This window comes from Cricetulus griseus, chromosome 8 (assembly GCF_003668045.3).
Source record: "Cricetulus griseus strain 17A/GY chromosome 8, alternate assembly CriGri-PICRH-1.0, whole genome shotgun sequence".
Lineage (NCBI taxonomy): Eukaryota > Metazoa > Chordata > Mammalia > Rodentia > Cricetidae > Cricetulus > Cricetulus griseus.
This window is the reverse complement of record NC_048601.1, coordinates 21260863-21283764: the sequence shown is the minus strand read 5'-3', so window position 1 is coordinate 21283764 and position 22902 is coordinate 21260863. Positions and strand designations below refer to the sequence as shown.

The following is a 22902-nucleotide window of genomic DNA, read 5'->3' as shown; positions in this document are numbered from 1 at the left end:
CTCACGACCTCTGCCCTCCTCCCGGGACGTCTGATTGGTTGTTCGTATCCGGCAGACGCCTCATTGGCTCTTATGCTCGCCCTCCGCTGCACTGGTCTCCATCTCCCAGCAGAAGGCGCAGCCATGAATCCGTTATTCGGTCCCAATCTCTTCCTCCTACAGCAGGAGCAGCAGGGCTTGGCCGGGCCGCTGGGGGACCCTCTGGGAGGGGACCACTTTGCCGGGGGAGGGGACCTGCCCCCGGCTCCGCTTGCCTCGGTGGGCCCCGCTGCCTATTCGCCTCCTGGGCCTGGTCCGGCTCCCCCTGCAGCCATGGCTCTCCGCAACGACCTGGGCTCCAACATCAACGTGCTCAAGACTCTGAACCTCCGGTTTCGCTGCTTCCTAGCCAAGGTGCACGAGCTAGAGCGCCGGAACCGGCTGCTGGAGAAGCAGCTGCAGCAGGCTCTGGAGGAGGGTAAGCAGGGCAGGCGGGGCCTGGCCCGCCGCGACCAGGCGGTACAGACCGGCTTCATCAGCCCGATCCGGCCCCTGGGGCTGCCCCTGAGCTCCCGGCCAGCCGCTGTGTGCCCCCCGTCAGCGCGGGTACTGGGCTCCCCCGCCCGCTCGCCGGCCGGACCCCTCGCTTCCTCTGCGGCCTGCCAGTCGTCATCCTCCACCTCCACCTCCACCTCCACCTCCACCGCCTTCTCCTCGTCGACCCGTTTCATGCCCGGCACCATCTGGTCCTATTCACACGCCCGCCGGCTTGGACCGGGACTGGAACCCACGCTGGTGCAAGGGCCTGGCCTGTCGTGGGTACACCCTGACGGGGTGGGCGTTCAGATCGACACCATCACCCCCGAGATCCGCGCTCTGTACAACGTGCTGGCCAAAGTGAAGCGAGAGCGGGACGAGTACAAGAGAAGGTAGGGACCAGGAAAGTAGGGACAAGGTTCAAGACATGCCACACATAATAAACACGGCTGGGCGGGGAGTTAGTGGGGGTTCCCAGGCCGGAGAACTCGGGGCCCAACAACCATGGCTCCTGCTGGGGCAGCAGTTGGATGGATGCATGGGTGGATGGATGGATGCATGGATGGATGGATGGATGGATGGATGCAGGGGCCCCAGAAGCCGCAGACAGTTCTCATCAGGCTTGTGACTAGAAGCTTTCTAGAAGAACACTGGGAATTCATGCTTTTCTTCGGGCATGTCTCTCTGTCTTATGCAGGCTGTAGTGTTTGCATGACTCTGCTATAACTGTGGGGTGTTGTGTGGTATGAAAGGGAGACGTGTCCGACCGAGAGAGCACTGCATCTGTGGGGTCGTGTCTGGCCCGCCTCAGACCTTGGGGCAATTTCAGGATATAAACTCCACACTTGAGGTGAAGGATGTAGTTTTAATTTTGGAGGAAAATTAAGTGAAATTGGAGTGAGTGAGTGAGGAAGGGACTGCTTCTGCCCAAGGTTTCCCTTAAAGGAAGCCCAGGTCTCATGTTGGTCCCATTTGAGAGGCTCAAGGCTCAATGCTCTCAGAACCTGAGAGCATTGCGTGGGACAGTTAAACAAACAGGGAAAGAAAGACCAGAAAGGGTACAGGCTCTCCTAGGACGAGGAGGAGGGATGGTAGTTGTTATAGAACTGGTAGGGAGGCTGTCGCAGAAGAGTTGTGAACAGAGAGCCAGCAGGGGGATGGAATAAGAAAAACTTGGGAACATGGGCACACCCTACAGTAATAGAGTATCTCAGGACCAGCCCAGTGTATTCTGAGGATGAAGGTTTGGCTATCTGAGAGGAACCCCGTCCCTAACAGGTTGGCACAAGAGTTAGGAGGAAGGGATGTCACATTGGAATGCTGGCTCTGTACCAGGGTGGGTGGTAACCAGGCGATAGGACAGAATCACAGGCAGAGTGAGGACTTTGGAGGTTGACCAGGCCGTGGCTGAGGAGGAAGAGGATGGCAGTCAGGGAGGCCTAGGCTTGGGGCCTCAGTATCATAGCTAATGTGACCCTTTCGGGCCAGCCTGGACTGCCTGTGAAGGCCAAGGTGGCAAGGGTTGCTGTCTGGGTAGCTGTGTGTGGGACCGTCTGGAGGCCCTGGGAAGCTGTTAGCATCCGCCCGATTATGTGTGTCTGCGCTTTCTGAAGTTCAGTCCTCCCTCTGACTTCCATGACTGTGGCCATGTTATAATTATCTTTGGGCTTTTAGTTGCCCCAGCATCTAGGTACCACCCAGAACTAGGCTGCACCTAGCTTTGCCCCCACAGGGCTTAATATAGGCGATGAAACACTTGACAGTTCTAGAGTTCTGCTATAATCCTAGGAACAGCTGCTCTTCTCCAGAGCATCGTTTAAAACAGAGGGTATTTGTCCTTGGTGCAGCTGTCCAGGGCAGCAAAGAGTTATTCCCTGGGATTGATTAGCTCATCACCCTGCAGCACGTTACTGTGCAGTGGCCCCGTGACTAGACTTGCACAGTATGTGACACCCTTCCACCCCAGAGCCCCTGCCTGCCTTCTGCGCTTGTTATAGCAACACCATGCGCCCCATCTTTAGCCTGGACAGCATGGGGAGCTTGAGTACCAAACTGGGCATGAGCAAAGCCCCACCCCCAAGTCCTATTGTCAGCTCTTTTGCCTGTGTGACCTTTTTCTTGGGGTTCAGGTTTTCCAACACAAGAATGACCCCTGCCTTTTTTATTCCACTCAGAGATAGGATTTATTTGTAGGAGAGACCTCTGGTAAATGCAGGATGTACAGTAATTGCCCAAATTCTACCCAAGTTATGGGAACCTTGCAAAAAATGAAGAAAGGTGAGAGAGAGTTGGATGGAAGTCATCATACTGCAGCCATTTATGTGTCTGGGTGGAGAGCAAACAGAATCCTCATGAGCCTCCCGATGATTCATTCTCAGACCTTCTACCCGGTGTGATCTCATTAATCGTCATCTTGCCTTAACATTCTCATGTATTACTCGGATTTAGTTAGTTCATTATCAAATAGGATCTCTGGCTCTTCCTGATGCATCTTGGCCAGGGGTTTAACCTCTTGTCAGTCCTGTGGGCTCCCTCCAGAGACTCGCAGACTCTGGGCACACGGGCAACCACTTCCCATACTTGCACCTTGTAGATGAAGAAACCAAGGCCCAGCAGAGATGAAGGTCTCCTCTAAGAAAGTGTTTAGCTTGAGGCTAGCAGGGTCTGTCATTGCCAGGAAAAGGAGAAGCAGATGTGGGGGTGGCGGTGGGGGCGGCGGGTGGGCTGGCAGGGAAGGGGTAGAGGATGAGGGAGTCCAAGAGCCGAGCTGCATGGTCAGCTGCAGGGTGGTGGCGAGGCTGGCCGCCTCTTCCCCCAGCCAGCTGGGAGGGGCAGCTGGGGAGTTATTATTAGGAACACTGCAGTGCGGCTGGGAGTGCAGAACTTGGGAGAGCAGGGACATGGAACCTGAGAGGGTGAGGGGCAGGGGAGAGGAGGGAAGGGCCACAGAGGGCTTAGACCTCCTGACTGCAGAGGCTGTCCTCTGCTGCTTCCTTCCCACTGATCTCATTTTGAGCCTTCTCCTTCAGCTCCCTTGCCCTCCTTTCTGAGGCCAGAAGAATCCTATGCAGAACACAGCCAGAAGCGATGAGCTCATGCACCAAGGCTTTGCGTCCGGCCTCGGGTTCTGAACCTACAGGGCCATATGGCACCCCACCTTCCATCTCAGTGACAAGGTGGAATGTGCCCTTAGCCCTGGGTAATACCCCACAGGCTCTGCCCCATGGCAAGTGTCTTTACCAAGCACCTGGCGAGCTTTGGGTTGAACTCTGGTTGAGAGATGCTATGCTGCTTAGAGGGGCCTTCCTACACTCCAGTTCCCTGTCCCTTGGGTGTGACTCCTTAGCAATCAATCCCTAGCTTCTGAAGGCCACTTCTTTCACGCTGCTTGGGGGACATCACGCCAGCCCCGTGACCTTCTTACAGCTCACTTCAAGGGGCTGGGTGGGGAAGGACTTTGTCCCCCACGAGGCTGCTGAGCACCTTTTGATCCAGCCTGTGTCCTGCAGATGCTTTCACAGGTTTAAATGGTACCCAGGAGGCAGGGCAGCAGGCTAACAAGCTCTGTTCTGTGCGGGCAGGAGCGGGAGACCGGATCTGTACTGCTGAAGGTGGGAGACTGGGTTGAGGGGGGGACCTGGTGTGGGCAGGAGATGGGGGATGAATCCAGCCAGACAGCTGGCGGAACTGGACCCACATGGGGATGGGCACTGCAGAGGGCACTTGTTGTTAAATATAGTCCTGGTACATGGTCCAGGGGTCCTGGGCAGGCAGTTGGTGAGCTCAGCCCTTGTCAGGAAGTTTGGAGCCACTCAACAGCTGCAGCTGCCCACTGGCTGGCCGCCCATACATTCTCTTCTTAACTAATTCCCGTCAGGGAGCCAGACCTGGGATCTGAAGCCTGGGCCTAAGAGGGAGGGACATGAGCTGTAGTGGCAGGAGGGACTCTAGGCTATGTTCTCTCCCCCTCCCCCGATGTCTGTCAGGTGGGAAGAGGAGTACACAGTGCGGATACAGCTGCAAGAGCGAGTGAATGAGCTCCAGGAGGTGAGGGTGGTCCCCCCACGGCCCCTGCTTCCCTGTGGCACCGCTCAGCCCTCACCCTGTCCCTCCCATACCCTTGTCCACATTGACATCATGTCCGTGTTTCCTCCTGGCTGTAGGAGGCCCAGGAGGCCGATGCCTGCCAAGAGGAGCTAGCCATGAAGGTCGAGCAGCTGAAAGCCGAGCTGGTGGTCTTCAAGGGCCTCATGAGTAACGTGAGTTCAGGGTTCCCACATGGCTCTCAGTTACCCTCAGACAGTCTGCTGCCCTTGGCCCTTCAGTGTCCTGGTGCCACCTTCTCCCCCACTTCCCCTTGCTTCCAGGCTTTGCTCTTCGCCACTGTCTTCTTTCAGTAGACAAAGAAGCTGTTGTCCTGTCTCCGAGGTTGTTAAGTAGTTAGTGAACGCACAGCTCTGCTCTCCAGTGGCTCACATCTGTAACCCCTGCCCTTGAGAGGTGGAGGCATCAGACAGACAGGGGTTCAAGGCCAGCACCAACTATGTTTAAAAACAACAAAACAAAACAGAATGTGCGTGTAGTACACCACATTGTGGGAGCCCCTGTTGGGTCCAGCTGACCTGAGGGGGGGGGGGTGTGTAGAGTGAGTAAAGGAATAGGCAAGAGACAAGAGAGACAGTGGAGGGCAAATGAAGCGGAGCCGTTTTTAGGGCCCCAACATGAGCACGACTCTGGAGCCAGCTGCCTAAGCTCCCTTGTGAGTTCTGCCACTCGTAGCTGTGTGGTCCTGAGCCTCTTCCTTCCCCATCCTGCCTCCTCTCTGGCCTCATCTGAGGGATGTGGAAATTAGTGGGAAAGACTGCTCAGGGTTGTCTTAGTGCTAGACAAGTGACATAAGTGTCATTTGTCATTGTTCCAGTCCTTTCTCCATGTTTTTCTTTTGTTTTTCGAGACAGGGTTTCATTTGTGTAGCCCTGGCTGTCCTGGAACTTACTCTGTAGACCAGTCTGGTCTTGAACTCACAGAGATCCATCTGCCTCTGCTTCCTGAGTGTTGGAATTAACGGCGTGTGCCACCACCACCTGGCTGTCCTAGTTATCCCGGTGCTGTCTTTCATCTCCAGGGACTTACATTTTAGTAAGTCCCTGGTGGTTGAGCCGGGCGTTGGTGGTGCACACCTTTAATCCCAGTACTCGGAAGGCAGAGGCAGGCGGATCTCTGTGAGTTCGAGGCCAGCCTGGTCTCCAGAGCGAGTGCCAGGACAGCTTCCAAAGCAATACAGAGAAACCCTGTCTTGAAAAAACAAAACAAAACAAAAAAACCCAAAAAACAAACAAACAAAAAAACCTGTGGTTGGTTCAAGAGAGATCCTGCTTATCCTAGCTCAGGCCTGGCTCTCCCGGGTCTGTCCTGCCTGGGGAGCCGGTGTCATGAGCTGCCCTGTGGATGTGCACAGAGTGGCAGGATGGGCCCCTGGGAAAAGGGATGTTCATCCAGCAGGTCAGGGACTTTGTGGAGGAGGCCACAATGGTGTGCTACAAAGGGTGACAATCTTGCTGAGGCTTTATCAGTTCCGGCTGGGGGGTGCTGAGTGCCTCCTCACTCTTGTCTGTGTTCTTGGTACAGAATCTAACAGAGCTGGACACCAAGATCCAGGAAAAGGCCATGAAGGTGGACATGGACATCTGCCGGCGCATCGACATCACGGCCAAGCTGTGTGACCTGGCTCAGCAGCGCAACTGTGAGGACATGATCCAGATGTTCCAGGTGAGAGAGAGGCCTGCTGTCCACAGCTGCAGAGGCTGCTCAGGCCATGGATGGCGGTGGGACTAGGCTGGGTGGCGAGGGACAGCCTCAAACAGAGGTTTTGGAAGCCATCTCTAACTCCATCTCCCCCTCCCCCCTCCTCTGTCTGCTTCTCTCCTCTCCGCTCCTTTCATCTTTTCTCTGGCTTTCTCCATAGAAGAAGCTGGTTAGTGTGACCTCACGCAAGCTTATTGTCCCGGTCCCGTCTCTAAGCATCCCTCCCTCAGTTTTGAACCACTGAGCCCTTCAGCCAGACGTCTTCTTCCTGTTCTGCTTTCCTTGCTCCTCTCCTCCCGTTCTTAGTCTCTTCCTCGTTGATTTGTCCTTTTCCTTCTCCCACTGGCCTTCCAGATCTGAACGTGATTCAGGTTCTCTGCAAACACAAACGTCCTCTTCGAAGCCCAGAACTGTTTTCAGTTTGAGTTCTTTCACGAGAAAGACTTCAAAACTAAACAAAACCCAATCCCTCTGTAGCCATTAAACTTCTTTCTTTTTCTAAAGATGTATTTTTATGTGTATGGGTATTTTGCCTCCATGTCTGTACACCACATGCGTGCCTAGTGCCCGAGGAGGCCGGAAGAGGGCATTGGATTCCCTTGGAACTGGAGTTATGGAGGGCTCTGAGCTGCCATGTGGCTGCTGGGAATTGAACCTGGGTCCTCTGGAAGAACATCCAGTGCTCTTAACTGCTGAGCCATCTCTCCAGCCCCCACTAAACACATCTTAATGTAGTCGCCACAAGCCATGTCTCTCCTGTCTTACTTAGCTCTATTTTCTGTTTCTCCTTCCTTTTTCGTCTGCAGCTCTGCCCTGTCTGTGTCTGCCCATGTCTTAGTGAGTCTCCTGTTTCTGTTCCTGCCATGTAACTGTGTCTCTCTTCTGTCTGCCCCTCCCTTCCTGCTGGCCCTGCTCCACCCCGCGGCCTCCCTGCCCACCCTCTCCTCATGCACCCGGCCTCGCCTCTGTAGTCTCTACACTTGTCTCCCATTAAGGTCCCGGCCATGGGGGGGCGGAAGCGGGAGCGCAAGGCTGCTGTGGAGGAGGACACCTCCCTGTCGGAGAGTGACGGGCCCCGCCAGCCTGAGGGGGACGAGGAGGAGAGCACAGCCCTCAGCATCAACGAGGAGATGCAGCGCATGCTCAGCCAGCTGTGAGTCCCACAGGTCCATCCCAGCTGCCCTCACCAGATGTGTGCCCCAGCTGCCCTCACCAGATGTGCCCCAGCTGCCCTCACCAGATGTGTGCCCCAGCTGCCCTCACCAGATGTGTGCCCCAGCTGCCCTCACCAGATGTGTGCCCCAGCTGCCCTCACCAGATGTGTGCCCCAGCTGCCCTCACCAGATGTGTGCCCCAGCTGCCCTCACCAGATGTGTGCCCCAGCTGCCCTCACCAGATGTGCCCCAGCTGCCCTCACCAGATGTGTGCCCCAGCTGCCCTCACCAGATGTGTGCCCCAGCTGCCCTCACCAGATGTGTGCCCCAGCTGCCCTCACCAGATGTGTGCCCCAGCTGCCCTCACCAGATATGTGCCCCAGCTGCCCTCACCAGATGTGTGCCCCAGCTGCCCTCACCAGAAGTGCCCCAGCTGCCCTCACCAGATGTGTGCCCCAGCTGCCCTCACCAGAAGTGCCCCAGCTGCCCTCACCAGATGTGCCCCAGCTGCCCTCACCAGATGTGCCCCAGCTGTCCTCACCAGATATGCCCCAGATGCCCTCACCAGATGTGCCTCAGATGCCCTCACCAGATGTGCCCCAGCTGCCCTCACCAGATGTGCCCCAGCCCTTCTACCAGGTCCCTGAGGCCAGGCCACAGGTCCATCCTAGCTACCCTCACCACATGCACCCAAGTACCCCCCACCAAGGCTTCTGAGGCCCAGCTGCCCTCATCAGATGTGCCCAGTCCCCCGAGGCCGGAGCTCCCATAGTGCCCTGTGCCCAATCAGAGGCCCCAGCGCCCTTGACACACGGGTTCCCTGTCTCTAGGAGGGAATATGATTTTGAGGACGACTGTGACAGCCTGACTTGGGAGGAGACTGAGGAGACCTTGCTGCTTTGGGAGGATTTCTCAGGCTATGCCATGGCAGCCACAGAGGCCCAGGGAGAGGTAACCTCCCCTCCTGGCCTTAGGCCCCTCAGGCTCTGCCTCTGTGTCCTGCCACGTTGTCTGCCTCCCCTTCTCATGCTCTGTCCCCAGTGTGGCTCTCATCCTCCCCTGGCTCCTCCCCATTCCTGTCTGCTCCTCTCTCTTCCCTTTTCCTCTAACCAGACTTTCTCTCTCTCCCCGCCTTGCCCTCGGAATGCCCCTCTCCTGTTCCTCTCTGGCTGGCTGCCCCTCGCTTCCCTCTCTGCAGCAGCAGCAGGAGGACAGTCTGGAGAAGGTGATTAAAGATACCGAATCTCTGTTCAAAACCCGGGAGAAGGAGTACCAGGAGACCATTGACCAGATAGAGGTAAGGGGTTTGGCAGGGGCTCTGTTCCCAGGGCTCACAAACCAGGCTGGAGGTGTGCTGCTGGCTGGCCTCCTCCCAGCCAGAGCCCAAGACCAGGACCTTCCACCTGTTGACAGGAGGAGTGCACCCCACCCCAGTTTTGGTAGCTCTAATGGGCCCTTGAGACCTCAGGATCTAGACGCAGATAGATGTGGGTTCAAATCTTGGCTCTGTCACCACTTAGAATGAACCTTTTGTCTTCCTACTTTCTTTTCTGTTTACATGTATGTATGTATGTATGTATGTATGTATGTATGTATGTATGTGGCGGGGAGAGCATGTGCCTGCCATGGTGTGTGTGTGGAGGTCAGAGGACAGCTTGCAGTGAGTTCTCTCCTTCTACCATGTAGGTCCCAGGGATCAAATTTAGGTTGTTGGGCTTGGTGGCTTGTGCCTTTACCTGCTGATCCATTGCTTACCAGCCCCTGGCTCTTTCTTTTCTTTCTTAATTTTTTTTAGGGGAGAGGAGGGTGAGACAGGGTTTCTCTGTGTAGTCCTGGATCTCATTCTGTAGACTAGGCTGGCCTCAAACTCAGAGATCCACCTGCCTCTGCCTCCTGAGTGCTGGGATTAAAGGCGTGTGCCACCAATACTGGCTCCCTTGATCTGAGTGCCTGTTTCATTATTTTTGGTTTGTTTATTTTCGTATATATGTATTTATTTACAAGTACTTGTCTTGTAGTCTAGGTTGGCCTCGAACTCCTGGTCCTTTTGTCTCCATTTGCTAGGATTATGGGTGTGAGCTGCACTTCAGCTTTGCACTCTGTGTGTGTGTGTGTGTGTGTGTGTGTGTGTGTGTGTGTGTGTGTGAGTGAGTGCGCACGCGCGTGCCCCTGGAGGCCAGAAGAGGGCATCAGATCCCCTGGAGCTGGTGTTCACAGGCGACTGTGAGCCTGACATGGGTGCTGGAAAGCAAACCTGGGTCCTCTCCAGGAGCAGGAAGTGCTCTTAACTCTGAGCCATCTCTCTTAGCATCAGTACAGGGTCTTTCTGTGTAGCCAAACTGGCCTGGAATAGGAGGCAGTCAATCCTCCTGCTCTGCCTGTTGAGTGCTGGGTTACAGATGTGTACTGCCATGCTAAGCTTGGGCCTGCCTCTTTATTTGTCAGAAGGAGATGTGCATGTCTCTCCCCGCAGGCTGGGTTATTAGGATGATCAGATAGACACGTGGCGCTTAGGACAGGATCTGGCAGGTTGACACATCATACATATTGTGCATTATCACCCGGACACCCTAAGTGCCAGAGCACTCCTGCCTCCTTGGCTCAGCCTGTGAGCTCCTGGAGGAGTCTCCCTTTTGTTTTTGAGCCTGGGGAGTCCTTTACAAATGGCTATGGAGCTGGGGCTCTGACTGTCCTTCTGGGCTGCAGGCAGGTTTGTAGGGAGGAGGTCACCGTCGGAGGACAGTTGGTTGGGTGGGGCTGTGTGAGGACTGTGTCTTGGACTCTGATGGGTGAATGAGGCAGGAGACCTCTGTATCAGCCTCCCTGCAAGCCCTGTAAAGGTTCACCCTGTCTGCATTTTGAGAACAAATTTTGGAAGTTATTTTCCTGTGTTCTCAGTGTCCCAGCACACATCAAATGAACATACTATCCTAAGAAAAACCAGGGCTTTTGTTTTTAACCCAGGAAACTTCTGAGTTTCAGACACCCAGCCCGTGTGCTGCTTCCAGCTGAGACTTGTCTGGGGAAAAGTGACCATTGCCTGTTGACGCCTCTTATTGCTTCCGCCGACTTTCCTCCTGGGTTGTACCCACCCCTTTCAGATTCCATGCCTTTAGTCAAGTATGAGTTTCACCTTAGCTCAGTGACTGGGGCTGCCATGTGGTGCAAACCTCAGACCACAGGTGCCTAGCTGTAGCCGTGATCTGGTGAGACATCCTGGGCTGGGACTGTGTAACTCAGTTGGTAGAATGCCTGCCCAATGTGCATGAAGCCCTGCCTGAGTGTGATCCTAGCCCACATGAAACCGGGTGTGGTAGTGCCAGCCTATAGTCCTAACACTTGGGAGGTAGAGGCAGGAGGATCAGAGGCCACCATCATCTTAGCTACATAACAAGTTTGAGGCCAGCCTGGGCTACATAATCCTTGTCTTTAAAAATATTCTGAGCCGGGCAGTGGAGGCGCAGGATTTTATTTATTTATTTATTTATTTATTTATTTATTTATTTTTGTTTTGTTTTTTGAGACAGGGTTTCTCTGTGGCTTTGGAGGCGGCCCTGGAACTAGATGTTGTAGACCAGGCTGGTCTAGAACTCACAGAGATCCTCCTGCCTCTGCCTCCAGAGTGCTGGGATTAAAGGCATGCGCCACCAACGTCCGGCTGAGGCACACGCTTTTAATCCCAGCATTCGGGAGGCAGAGACAGGTAGATCTCTGTGAGTTTGAGGCCAGTCTGGTCTATAGATCAAGTTCCAGGACAACCAATGCCGTTACACAGAGAAACTCTGTCTCAAAACACACACACACACACACACACACACACACACACACACATATATATCTATATATATCTGAAGGGGCCACATGGTTTTGAAGTTGTTTCTAAGTTGTGTGACTTCTGTCCTTCCTGGAAGAATGACTTGAGGAGAAAGGTAAAGAAAGTTCACTTGGTAGCTTTGTGGCAAAAGTTCCTTTTGTCTGTATGGCCCTTAATCTCTCAGTGTTACTGAGGTAGAGCTGCCCATTATTGGATGGTAAAGCTGATGACAGGTGGGAGTTTTCTTCCATGGCCCTGGCCCCTCTATCTCCTCCATCTACCTCTACTGCTCTGATCTCCCATGCTGAGTCTGGAATTTGGGGGCTGACTTGTTGAAAATGTTCTAGAATGTACATCTTTCCCTTCAATGTGTAAACTAGGGTGATATATAGGCTGGAAGAGACCACTGTTGGTAGTGCTGCTTTGTGCTTTAAGAGACCATTTTTGCTTCACTTTTGTCTCCTGGAATAATGGGTTCTATCTAGCCTTGTTCCCTGCAGTCTTCCTCAGGAAGTAAGTAAGTAAGTGTATGTGTGTGTGTGTGTGTGTGTGTGTGTGTGTGTGTGTGTGTGTGAGTGCGCACGCGCGTGCCCCTGGAGGCCAGAAGAGGGCATCAGATCCCCTGGAGCTGGTGTTCACAGGCGACTGTGAGCCTGACATGGGTGCTGGAAAGCAAACCTGGGTCCTCTCCAGGAGCAGGAAGTGCTCTTAACTCTGAGCCATCTCTCTTAGCATCAGTACAGGGTCTTTCTGTGTAGCCAAACTGGCCTGGAATAGGAGGCAGTCAATCCTCCTGCTCTGCCTGTTGAGTGCTGGGTTACAGATGTGTACTGCCATGCTAAGCTTGGGCCTGCCTCTTTATTTGTCAGAAGGAGATGTGCATGTCTCTCCCCGCAGGCTGGGTTATTAGGATGATCAGATAGACACGTGGCGCTTAGGACAGGATCTGGCAGGTTGACACATCATACATATTGTGCATTATCACCCGGACACCCTAAGTGCCGGAGCACTCCTGCCTCCTTGGCTCAGCCTGTGAGCTCCTGGAGGAGTCTCCCTTTTGTTTTTGAGCCTGGGGAGTCCTTTACAAATGGCTATGGAGCTGGGGCTCTGACTGTCCTTCTGGGCTGCAGGCAGGTTTGTAGGGAGGAGGTCACCGTCGGAGGACAGTTGGTTGGGTGGGGCTGTGTGAGGACTGTGTCTTGGACTCTGATGGGTGAATGAGGCAGGAGACCTCTGTATCAGCCTCCCTGCAAGCCCTGTAAAGGTTCACCCTGTCTGCATTTTGAGAACAAATTTTGGAAGTTATTTTCCTGTGTTCTCAGTGTCCCAGCACACATCAAATGAACATACTATCCTAAGAAAAACCAGGGCTTTTGTTTTTAACCCAGGAAACTTCTGAGTTTCAGACACCCAGCCCGTGTGCTGCTTCCAGCTGAGACTTGTCTGGGGAAAAGTGACCATTGCCTGTTGACGCCTCTTATTGCTTCCGCCGACTTTCCTCCTGGGTTGTACCCACCCCTTTCAGATTCCATGCCTTTAGTCAAGTATGAGTTTCACCTTAGCTCAGTGACTGGGGCTGCCATGTGGTGCAAACCTCAGACCACAGGTGCCTAGCTGTAGCCGTGATCTGGTGAGACATCCTGGGCTGGGACTGTGTAACTCAGTTGGTAGAATGCCTGCCCAATGTGCATGAAGCCCTGCCTGAGTGTGATCCTAGCCCACATGAAACCGGGTGTGGTAGTGCCAGCCTATAGTCCTAACACTTGGGAGGTAGAGGCAGGAGGATCAGAGGCCACCATCATCTTAGCTACATAACAAGTTTGAGGCCAGCCTGGGCTACATAATCCTTGTCTTTAAAAATATTCTGAGCCGGGCAGTGGAGGCGCAGGATTTTATTTATTTATTTATTTATTTATTTATTTATTTATTTATTTTTGTTTTGTTTTTTGAGACAGGGTTTCTCTGTGGCTTTGGAGGCGGCCCTGGAACTAGATGTTGTAGACCAGGCTGGTCTAGAACTCACAGAGATCCTCCTGCCTCTGCCTCCAGAGTGCTGGGATTAAAGGCATGCGCCACCAACGTCCGGCTGAGGCACACGCTTTTAATCCCAGCATTCGGGAGGCAGAGACAGGTAGATCTCTGTGAGTTTGAGGCCAGTCTGGTCTATAGATCAAGTTCCAGGACAACCAATGCCGTTACACAGAGAAACTCTGTCTCAAAACACACACACACACACACACACACACACACACACACACACACACACACATATATCTATATATATCTGAAGGGGCCACATGGTTTTGAAGTTGTTTCTAAGTTGTGTGACTTCTGTCCTTCCTGGAAGAATGACTTGAGGAGAAAGGTAAAGAAAGTTCACTTGGTAGCTTTGTGGCAAAAGTTCCTTTTGTCTGTATGGCCCTTAATCTCTCAGTGTTACTGAGGTAGAGCTGCCCATTATTGGATGGTAAAGCTGATGACAGGTGGGAGTTTTCTTCCATGGCCCTGGCCCCTCTATCTCCTCCATCTACCTCTACTGCTCTGATCTCCCATGCTGAGTCTGGAATTTGGGGGCTGACTTGTTGAAAATGTTCTAGAATGTACATCTTTCCCTTCAATGTGTAAACTAGGGTGATATATAGGCTGGAAGAGACCACTGTTGGTAGTGCTGCTTTGTGCTTTAAGAGACCATTTTTGCTTCACTTTTGTCTCCTGGAATAATGGGTTCTATCTAGCCTTGTTCCCTGCAGTCTTCCTCAGGAAGTAAGTAAGTAAGTGTATGTGTGTGTGTGTGTGTGTGTGTGTGTGTGTGTGTGTGTGTGAGTGAGTGCGCACGCGCGTGCCCCTGGAGGCCAGAAGAGGGCATCAGATCCCCTGGAGCTGGTGTTCACAGGCGACTGTGAGCCTGACATGGGTGCTGGAAAGCAAACCTGGGTCCTCTCCAGGAGCAGGAAGTGCTCTTAACTCTGAGCCATCTCTCTTAGCATCAGTACAGGGTCTTTCTGTGTAGCCAAACTGGCCTGGAATAGGAGGCAGTCAATCCTCCTGCTCTGCCTGTTGAGTGCTGGGTTACAGATGTGTACTGCCATGCTAAGCTTGGGCCTGCCTCTTTATTTGTCAGAAGGAGATGTGCATGTCTCTCCCCGCAGGCTGGGTTATTAGGATGATCAGATAGACACGTGGCGCTTAGGACAGGATCTGGCAGGTTGACACATCATACATATTGTGCATTATCACCCGGACACCCTAAGTGCCGGAGCACTCCTGCCTCCTTGGCTCAGCCTGTGAGCTCCTGGAGGAGTCTCCCTTTTGTTTTTGAGCCTGGGGAGTCCTTTACAAATGGCTATGGAGCTGGGGCTCTGACTGTCCTTCTGGGCTGCAGGCAGGTTTGTAGGGAGGAGGTCACCGTCGGAGGACAGTTGGTTGGGTGGGGCTGTGTGAGGACTGTGTCTTGGACTCTGATGGGTGAATGAGGCAGGAGACCTCTGTATCAGCCTCCCTGCAAGCCCTGTAAAGGTTCACCCTGTCTGCATTTTGAGAACAAATTTTGGAAGTTATTTTCCTGTGTTCTCAGTGTCCCAGCACACATCAAATGAACATACTATCCTAAGAAAAACCAGGGCTTTTGTTTTTAACCCAGGAAACTTCTGAGTTTCAGACACCCAGCCCGTGTGCTGCTTCCAGCTGAGACTTGTCTGGGGAAAAGTGACCATTGCCTGTTGACGCCTCTTATTGCTTCCGCCGACTTTCCTCCTGGGTTGTACCCACCCCTTTCAGATTCCGTGCCTTTAGTCAAGTATGAGTTTCACCTTAGCTCAGTGACTGGGGCTGCCATGTGGTGCAAACCTCAGACCACAGGTGCCTAGCTGTAGCCGTGATCTGGTGAGACATCCTGGGCTGGGACTGTGTAACTCAGTTGGTAGAATGCCTGCCCAATGTGCATGAAGCCCTGCCTGAGTGTGATCCTAGCCCACATGAAACCGGGTGTGGTAGTGCCAGCCTATAGTCCTAACACTTGGGAGGTAGAGGCAGGAGGATCAGAGGCCACCATCATCTTAGCTACATAACAAGTTTGAGGCCAGCCTGGGCTACATAATCCTTGTCTTTAAAAATATTCTGAGCCGGGCAGTGGAGGCGCAGGATTTTATTTATTTATTTATTTATTTATTTATTTATTTTTGTTTTGTTTTTTGAGACAGGGTTTCTCTGTGGCTTTGGAGGCGGCCCTGGAACTAGATGTTGTAGACCAGGCTGGTCTAGAACTCACAGAGATCCTCCTGCCTCTGCCTCCAGAGTGCTGGGATTAAAGGCATGCGCCACCAACGTCCGGCTGAGGCATACGCTTTTAATCCCAGCATTCGGGAGGCAGAGACAGGTAGATCTCTGTGAGTTTGAGGCCAGTCTGGTCTATAGATCAAGTTCCAGGACAACCAATGCCGTTACACAGAGAAACTCTGTCTCAAAACACACACACACACACACACACACACACACACACACACATATATATCTATATATATCTGAAGGGGCCACATGGTTTTGAAGTTGTTTCTAAGTTGTGTGACTTCTGTCCTTCCTGGAAGAATGACTTGAGGAGAAAGGTAAAGAAAGTTCACTTGGTAGCTTTGTGGCAAAAGTTCCTTTTGTCTGTATGGCCCTTAATCTCTCAGTGTTACTGAGGTAGAGCTGCCCATTATTGGATGGTAAAGCTGATGACAGGTGGGAGTTTTCTTCCATGGCCCTGGCCCCTCTATCTCCTCCATCTACCTCTACTGCTCTGATCTCCCATGCTGAGTCTGGAATTTGGGGGCTGACTTGTTGAAAATGTTCTAGAATGTACATCTTTCCCTTCAATGTGTAAACTAGGGTGATATATAGGCTGGAAGAGACCACTGTTGGTAGTGCTGCTTTGTGCTTTAAGAGACCATTTTTGCTTCACTTTTGTCTCCTGGAATAATGGGTTCTATCTAGCCTTGTTCCCTGCAGTCTTCCTCAGGAAGTAAGTAAGTAAGTGTATGTGTGTGTGTGTGTGTGTGTGTGTGTGTGTGTGTGTGTGTGTGTGTGTGTGTGTGTGCACGCGCACGTGCCCCTGGAGGCCAGAAGAGGGCATCAGATCCCCTGGAGCTGGTGTTCACAGGCGACTGTGAGCCTGACATGGGTGCTGGAAAGCAAACCTGGGTCCTCTCCAGGAGCAGGAAGTGCTCTTAACTCTGAGCCATCTCTCTTAGCATCAGTACAGGGTCTTTCTGTGTAGCCAAACTGGCCTGGAATAGGAGGCAGTCAATCCTCCTGCTCTGCCTGTTGAGTGCTGGGTTACAGATGTGTACTGCCATGCTAAGCTTGGGCCTGCCTCTTTATTTGTCAGAAGGAGATGTGCATGTCTCTCCCCGCAGGCTGGGTTATTAGGATGATCAGATAGACACGTGGCGCTTAGGACAGGATCTGGCAGGTTGACACATCATACATATTGTGCATTATCACCCGGACACCCTAAGTGCCGGAGCACTCCTGCCTCCTTGGCTCAGCCTGTGAGCTCCTGGAGGAGTCTCCCTTTTGTTTTTGAGCCTGGGGAGTCCTTTACAAATGGCTATGGAGCTGGGGCTCTGACTGTCCTTCTGGGCTGCAGGCAGGTTTGTAGGGAGGAGGTCACCGTCGGAGGACAGTTGGTTGGGTGGGGCTGTGTGAGGACTGTGTCTTGGACTCTGATGGGTGAATGAGGCAGGAGACCTCTTGTATCAGCCTCCCTGCAAGCCCTGTAAAGGTTCACCCTGTCTGCATTTTGAGAACAAACTTTGGAAGTTATTTTCCTGTGTTCTCAGTGTCCCAGCACACATCAAATGAACATACTATCCTAAGAAAAACCAGGGCTTTTGTTTTTAACCCAGGAAACTTCTGAGTTTCAGACACCCAGCCCGTGTGCTGCTTCCAGCTGAGACTTGTCTGGGGAAAAGTGACCATTGCCTGTTGACACCTCTTATTGCTTCCGCCGACTTTCCTCCTGGGTTGTACCCACCCCTTTCAGATTCCGTGCCTTTAGTCAAGTATGAGTTTCACCTTAGCTCAGTGACTGGGGCTGCCATGTGGTGCAAACCTCAGACCACAGGTGCCTAGCTGTAGCCGTGATCTGGTGAGACATCCTGGGCTGGGACTGTGTAACTCAGTTGGTAGAATGCCTGCCCAATGTGCATGAAGCCCTGCCTGAGTTTGATCCTAGCCCACATGAAACCGGGTGTGGTAGTGCCAGCCTATAGTCCTAACACTTGGGAGGTAGAGGCAGGAGGATCAGAGGCCACCATCATCTTAGCTACATAACAAGTTTGAGGCCAGCCTGGGCTACATAATCCTTGTCTTTAAAAATATTCTGAGCCGGGCAGTGGAGGCGCAGGATTTTATTTATTTATTTATTTATTTATTTATTTATTTATTTTTGTTTTGTTTTTTGAGACAGGGTTTCTCTGTGGCTTTGGAGGCGGCCCTGGAACTAGATGTTGTAGACCAGGCTGGTCTAGAACTCACAGAGATCCTCCTGCCTCTGCCTCCAGAGTGCTGGGATTAAAGGCATGCGCCACCAACGTCCGGCTGAGGCACACGCTTTTAATCCCAGCATTCGGGAGGCAGAGACAGGTAGATCTCTGTGAGTTTGAGGCCAGTCTGGTCTATAGATCAAGTTCCAGGACAACCAATGCCGTTACACAGAGAAACTCTGTCTCAAAACACACACACACACACACACACACACACACACACACACACACACACACATATATCTATATATATCTGAAGGGGCCACATGGTTTTGAAGTTGTTTCTAAGTTGTGTGACTTCTGTCCTTCCTGGAAGAATGACTTGAGGAGAAAGGTAAAGAAAGTTCACTTGGTAGCTTTGTGGCAAAAGTTCCTTTTGTCTGTATGGCCCTTAATCTCTCAGTGTTACTGAGGTAGAGCTGCCCATTATTGGATGGTAAAGCTGATGACAGGTGGGAGTTTTCTTCCATGGCCCTGGCCCCTCTATCTCCTCCATCTACCTCTACTGCTCTGATCTCCCATGCTGAGTCTGGAATTTGGGGGCTGACTTGTTGAAAATGTTCTAGAATGTACATCTTTCCCTTCAATGTGTAAACTAGGGTGATATATAGGCTGGAAGAGACCACTGTTGGTAGTGCTGCTTTGTGCTTTAAGAGACCATTTTTGCTTCACTTTTGTCTCCTGGAATAATGGGTTCTATCTAGCCTTGTTCCCTGCAGTCTTCCTCAGGAAGTAAGTGTGTGTGTGTGTGTGTGTGTGTGTGTGTGTGTGTGTGTGTGTGTAGGTGGCAGCTGATCTCTGACCTGGAGTGTCATATTTTTCTCACTGGTAGCACAGACTGTTGTGGGAACAAGCAAGCCTTTCAAGCCATCTCCACCCCGGCTTACAAGCCAGCCATCCACCAGATGACCCAGAATGCCAGCGTCCTGGCTGTCCTCTTTGTCAGCTCCCGAGGCTCATTTCCTTCTTTGTGCCAGTTCCCACCGCTGTCCCGACCACGTTTGTTGCGGGCGGCTTCCTCCAGTGCTTATTCACACATTTCACAAACACTCTTCTGCCTTCCCTTTGCTCTCAGGCAGCCAAGCCAATCACCCCAGAGCAGTTTGGTTCTCCCCTTCTGGCCCCTGGCCTTTGTACCCAAAACAAAGAGAGGCAGCAGATTGTCTCTGGCCTAGATACTTTTCCGCCTCAGCCCACTTTTCTCTGCCTCCAAACCTGGCTGCAGAGGCAGCTCTGGGGTGGCGTGGGGGGTGGGGGTGGAGACTTCTTGATGCAGGGACCCCATTTCTTCCATGCAGAATTTCTGAAGTTAGGATATATTTTGTCACCACTCAGTATGGACATCTCTCTTACGTGGAGGAATGGGTGAGAAAATGAAGAGTGCAATGGTAAAAACACAGCCAGGTTTCCTCCATTTCAGTGAATCTTTGGGCTACTTCACAGTGAATTAGATCCAGGGAGGGCTGGTGGCAGCAGAGGTGGAGAGATGAGCAGGACTCTGCCTACCCTTAGGAACTGAGCTCTGCATCACTGAGGAAGGCCAGTGTACCGCCCAGAGAACCAGGGTGAGCTGAGGCAGAGAAACCCAGGAAGGAGCAAAGCATCCCATAGACCACTGTTTCTGCTCATGCCAGTGGAGTTTACTCAGCCCTGTCCACAAGGAACCCTTTCCTTGTCTTTCACTTTAGGGAGCTGTAGGAATTGAAGCCGGGACCCACGCTAGGCAAGTTTCCTCACAGAGGTGCATCTGCTGACTTTTTATTTTTTATTTATTTATTTATTTTTTTGAGACAGTCTCTCATGTAGTTCAAGCTGGCCTCAAACATGCAATAGAACAGGCTGACCCTCAACTTCTGATCCTTCTGCTCCCACCTTCCGAGCACTGGGATCAAAGGTGTACGGCACCATACCCGGCTTCTTTCCCCTTTTTTTGAGACCAGATTTTACTATTTAGGTCTTAGGTTTATATCAGACTGTCCTTGGCTCCTGAGTGTTGGAGTTCTGGGTGTGCTCGCTGTACTGTGTGTGCTCTTACTGCTCTCTTAAAAGGAACCCAGGCGTTTAGCTGTTTCTGGGGGTGGGGGACAGTGTAGAGACTCCCAGGAAAGGGCTGAGTGGAGCACTGTCCTGAGCCCTTGCCTAGCCAGAGTGAGGGCCTGGCGTTAGATTGCCAGTAACTGTCCCCAATCCCAGGGAAAACAGGCAGTTGTGGTGGACTTGGTGTTTCTGCCACCTGCTTGCTTTCTTTTGAAGGCCAAGCTTTTAACCATGGCTGCCTGGCCTCCGGGGCCCAGCTGGGCTCTAATCCCCTGTCTGCCTTGGGCTTGCTAACCTCCTCATCCTGCCCTGCCCTACTTTTCTGCAGCTGGAGCTGGCCACAGCCAAGAATGACATGAACCGCCACCTGCACGAGTACATGGAGATGTGCAGCATGAAACGGGGCTTGGACGTGCAGATGGAGACCTGCCGCCGCCTCATCACACAGTCGGGGGACCGGTAAGGACCTGCCCTGATCACGCATTCGGGGGACCGGTAAGGACCTGCTCTGATTGGCCCTCGCCCCAGCCCAGTGGCCGGTGACCAGGTCACATCTGCAAGTGGAGCTGTCCTTTGGAGTCACCTATAGGTGTGGCCCAGATTGATAGCTTCCTCTCCCTGCCCTGGTGGTCAGACGACTCCTACCAGTGCCCCAGTGTCTGAGAGCCGAAACCTGGCTAGAAATGAAGAGATACAGGGGCAGGTTTTTATCCAAAGTCTAAGTCATGATTTAAGTATTTGACCTTGTGTAAGAGTAAATTTGGGTTTGGGGAATATAGCTCAGTGGTAGAGTACTTGTCTAGCCTGTGTGAGACCCTGTGTGCTGGTGTATGTTCGAGCATGCGCGTGCGTGTGCACACACACACATACACACAGAGTAAAAAAAAAAAAAAAAAAAAAAAAAAAACCTGGGGGCTGAGAGATGGCTCATTAGTTAAGAACACTGGATGCTCTTCCAGAGGGCCTGGGTTCAATTCCCAGCACCCACACGAGTGTCTGTAACTCCAGTTCCAGGGCTTCTGATACCTTTACACAGACATATATGCAGGCAAACACCAATTAACACAGAATAAAAATAAATTATATATTAAAAATGTGTAACCCAGGCATGATGGTACATGTCTGCAAGCCCAGCCTTGGGAGGCTGAAGCAAAAGACTGCCGTGAGTTTGAGGCTATCCTGGACTACAATAGCAAAAACTTGTCTTAAAATAAAACAACCAGCAACAACAGGTAAAATCTAAGGAACCACAGTAAGCCAGGTGTGGTGGTGTACATCTGTCATCCAAGCACATAGGTGTCACAGGCAGGTGGATTGTTGTAGGGAGACACCGGCTATTAGGATTAATTACTAATACATAGCCCGTGATGGTCAGGATATATTTATTAGGTAGCCAACCGGCAGGAAAGCAGAGCAAGCCAAAGCAGCAGGGAAAAGAGCTGTGCGTTCCTTATCCCTTTACACCTCTCCCATGTCACCCTGACATCACCTTGACCACACCCTGATGAGCCAGCTCTTAGGAGGCGTGGTTACGGTGTCTCCCTACAGATTGCCACAAGTACCAGGCGGGTCTCTCCTCTGTGAATTCCAGGCCAGCCAGGAATGCATACTGAGACCCTGTCTCAAAACAAAACCCCAACCCACTCCCCCAATTACATTAAGCTAGGCACAGTGTGCAGCATGTTCAGTAGGTTTAGTGGCCTTTGCTTGTCATCCCAGCTACTCTGGAGCAAGAGGATTGCTTTGTACCAAGTGTTGGGGGTCAGCCTTGGGAACATAGTGAGACAGCCCCACCCCCTTTACAGCTGGACAAGAAGCTGGCCCTGGTGTCAGCACACTGTGGGCTCAGGAAGCATCTCCATGCTGTGACTTGAGACATTTTTGATCTCTGAGCCTCTCAGAGCCTCCAAGAGGGGAACTGTTCCTCATAGAGGTGAATGGGGACAAGTCTTCCCACCCACTTCCCTGCCTGGCATCCAGCTGCACCCCAGAAGATAAGGCCATGGAAAGGAGAGCGAGCATGCAGGCCTGCTTGGGCTTCCTGCTTGCCCCAAGGTGACATCTGGTGTTTTTTTCTAGAAAGTCTCCTGCTTTCACTGCGGTCCCGCTTAGCGACCCGCCGCCAGCGCCAAGCGAAACTGAGGACTCCGATTGCCATGTCTCATCTGATAGCTCCATGAGATAGGGACCAGTGCCTGGCTCCCTGGAGCTCACCGAGGCCGGGGTGGGGGTCTTTTGTGCCACTGCATGAAGCCTGGCCCTGGGGCTGTCTCCTCGCCGGGGCTCCCTGGGTGTCTGGAGCTAGGCTTGGCCCCACCCTTCCTGGATATCCCCATGACATTGGGACACTCCTGCCTTCTTCACTCTGACTGTTTGCTACTTCTCTATCTTTGAAACGCTGCCAGAACACTTGTGATCCTCCCTTCTCCGTTTGTAAGGAATGTGATTGTGGGACCTGCCTGTTCTCCTTGGCTATCTTGGACTTTTGTTCTGGTGCTAACTGGCCCAGGCACTGTGCAGCAGACTCATCTGGGAGTCCCCGACTTTCTGCAGACTTTCCGCATCACGTACACCTGGAGAAGGCTTTGCTTCCTAGTAAGGCCTCGAAGGGAGGCGGGGTACCGCAGGGAGGCAGGGTACCTGGCCTTCTGTCCCGTGTCCATGAGCTCACAGCTGCCCTCCTGCCTGCTGTACAGGGAATGTGTAGCTTTTCCCCGGGGAAATGCACACAAAGAGGACTCAGTGTCTGGGCTGAGAGCGGTGTCCTGAAGGCAGACACTGCTCGGAGGGAAAGGTGAAGCTCCCTCCTGCACATGGGTGTGAGGGTGGGGGCTCAGGGACCCCGGTTCTCCAGCCATCAGCTGAGGGAACGCTCTGTGGCTATCATTCTCCTGACCTTGGAAAGCAGGGGACCAAGTCAGGATGTCTCACTAGAAGCCATGCCAAGCTGACAGTGGAATCTCTAAAAGCAATGAAGGAATATTTGAGCACCTTTGTGTCAATGTTTTAAGCACTTTCTGGTTTTTGTCTTTTCCGAGATGGGGGCTCTGCC

General features: G+C 52.5%; 1 protein-coding gene across 8 annotated transcripts; it reads left to right on the top strand.

Annotated features, from left to right (window-relative positions):
* Positions 1–83: 83 nt before the first annotated feature.
* On the top strand, positions 84–22860 carry Iffo1 (intermediate filament family orphan 1). 8 transcript variants are annotated; one of them, XM_027428306.2, is made up of 10 exons: positions 84–908; positions 4503–4563; positions 4680–4775; positions 6145–6285; positions 6485–6490; positions 7317–7474; positions 8306–8426; positions 8677–8772; positions 20179–20309; positions 21930–22860. In XM_027428306.2, exons 1-10 carry the CDS (start codon positions 124–126, stop codon positions 22033–22035), a joined length of 1701 nt encoding a protein of 566 aa, XP_027284107.1. In that variant the 5' UTR covers positions 84–123; the 3' UTR covers positions 22036–22860. The 8 variants fall into 8 exon arrangements, with proteins under 8 accessions (XP_027284107.1, XP_027284111.1, XP_027284106.1 ...); XM_027428310.2 differs by having other exon boundaries at positions 6482–6490; positions 7293–7474; XM_027428305.2 differs by having other exon boundaries at positions 85–908; positions 6482–6490.
* The last annotated feature ends 42 nt before the right edge of the window (positions 22861–22902 follow it).

Excerpts from the sequence above, each read along its gene's own strand:
- Iffo1 (XM_027428310.2), top strand. The coding sequence starts at position 124 with ATGAATCCGTTATTCGGTCCCAATCTCTTCCTCCTACAGCAGGAGCAG. Across the intron at positions 4,564-4,679 it reads GAGTGAATGAGCTCCAGGAG|GAGGCCCAGGAGGCCGATGC; the intron begins GTGAGGGTGGTC and ends TCCTGGCTGTAG. Across the intron at positions 7,475-8,305 it reads CAGCGCATGCTCAGCCAGCT|GAGGGAATATGATTTTGAGG; the intron begins GTGAGTCCCACA and ends CCCTGTCTCTAG.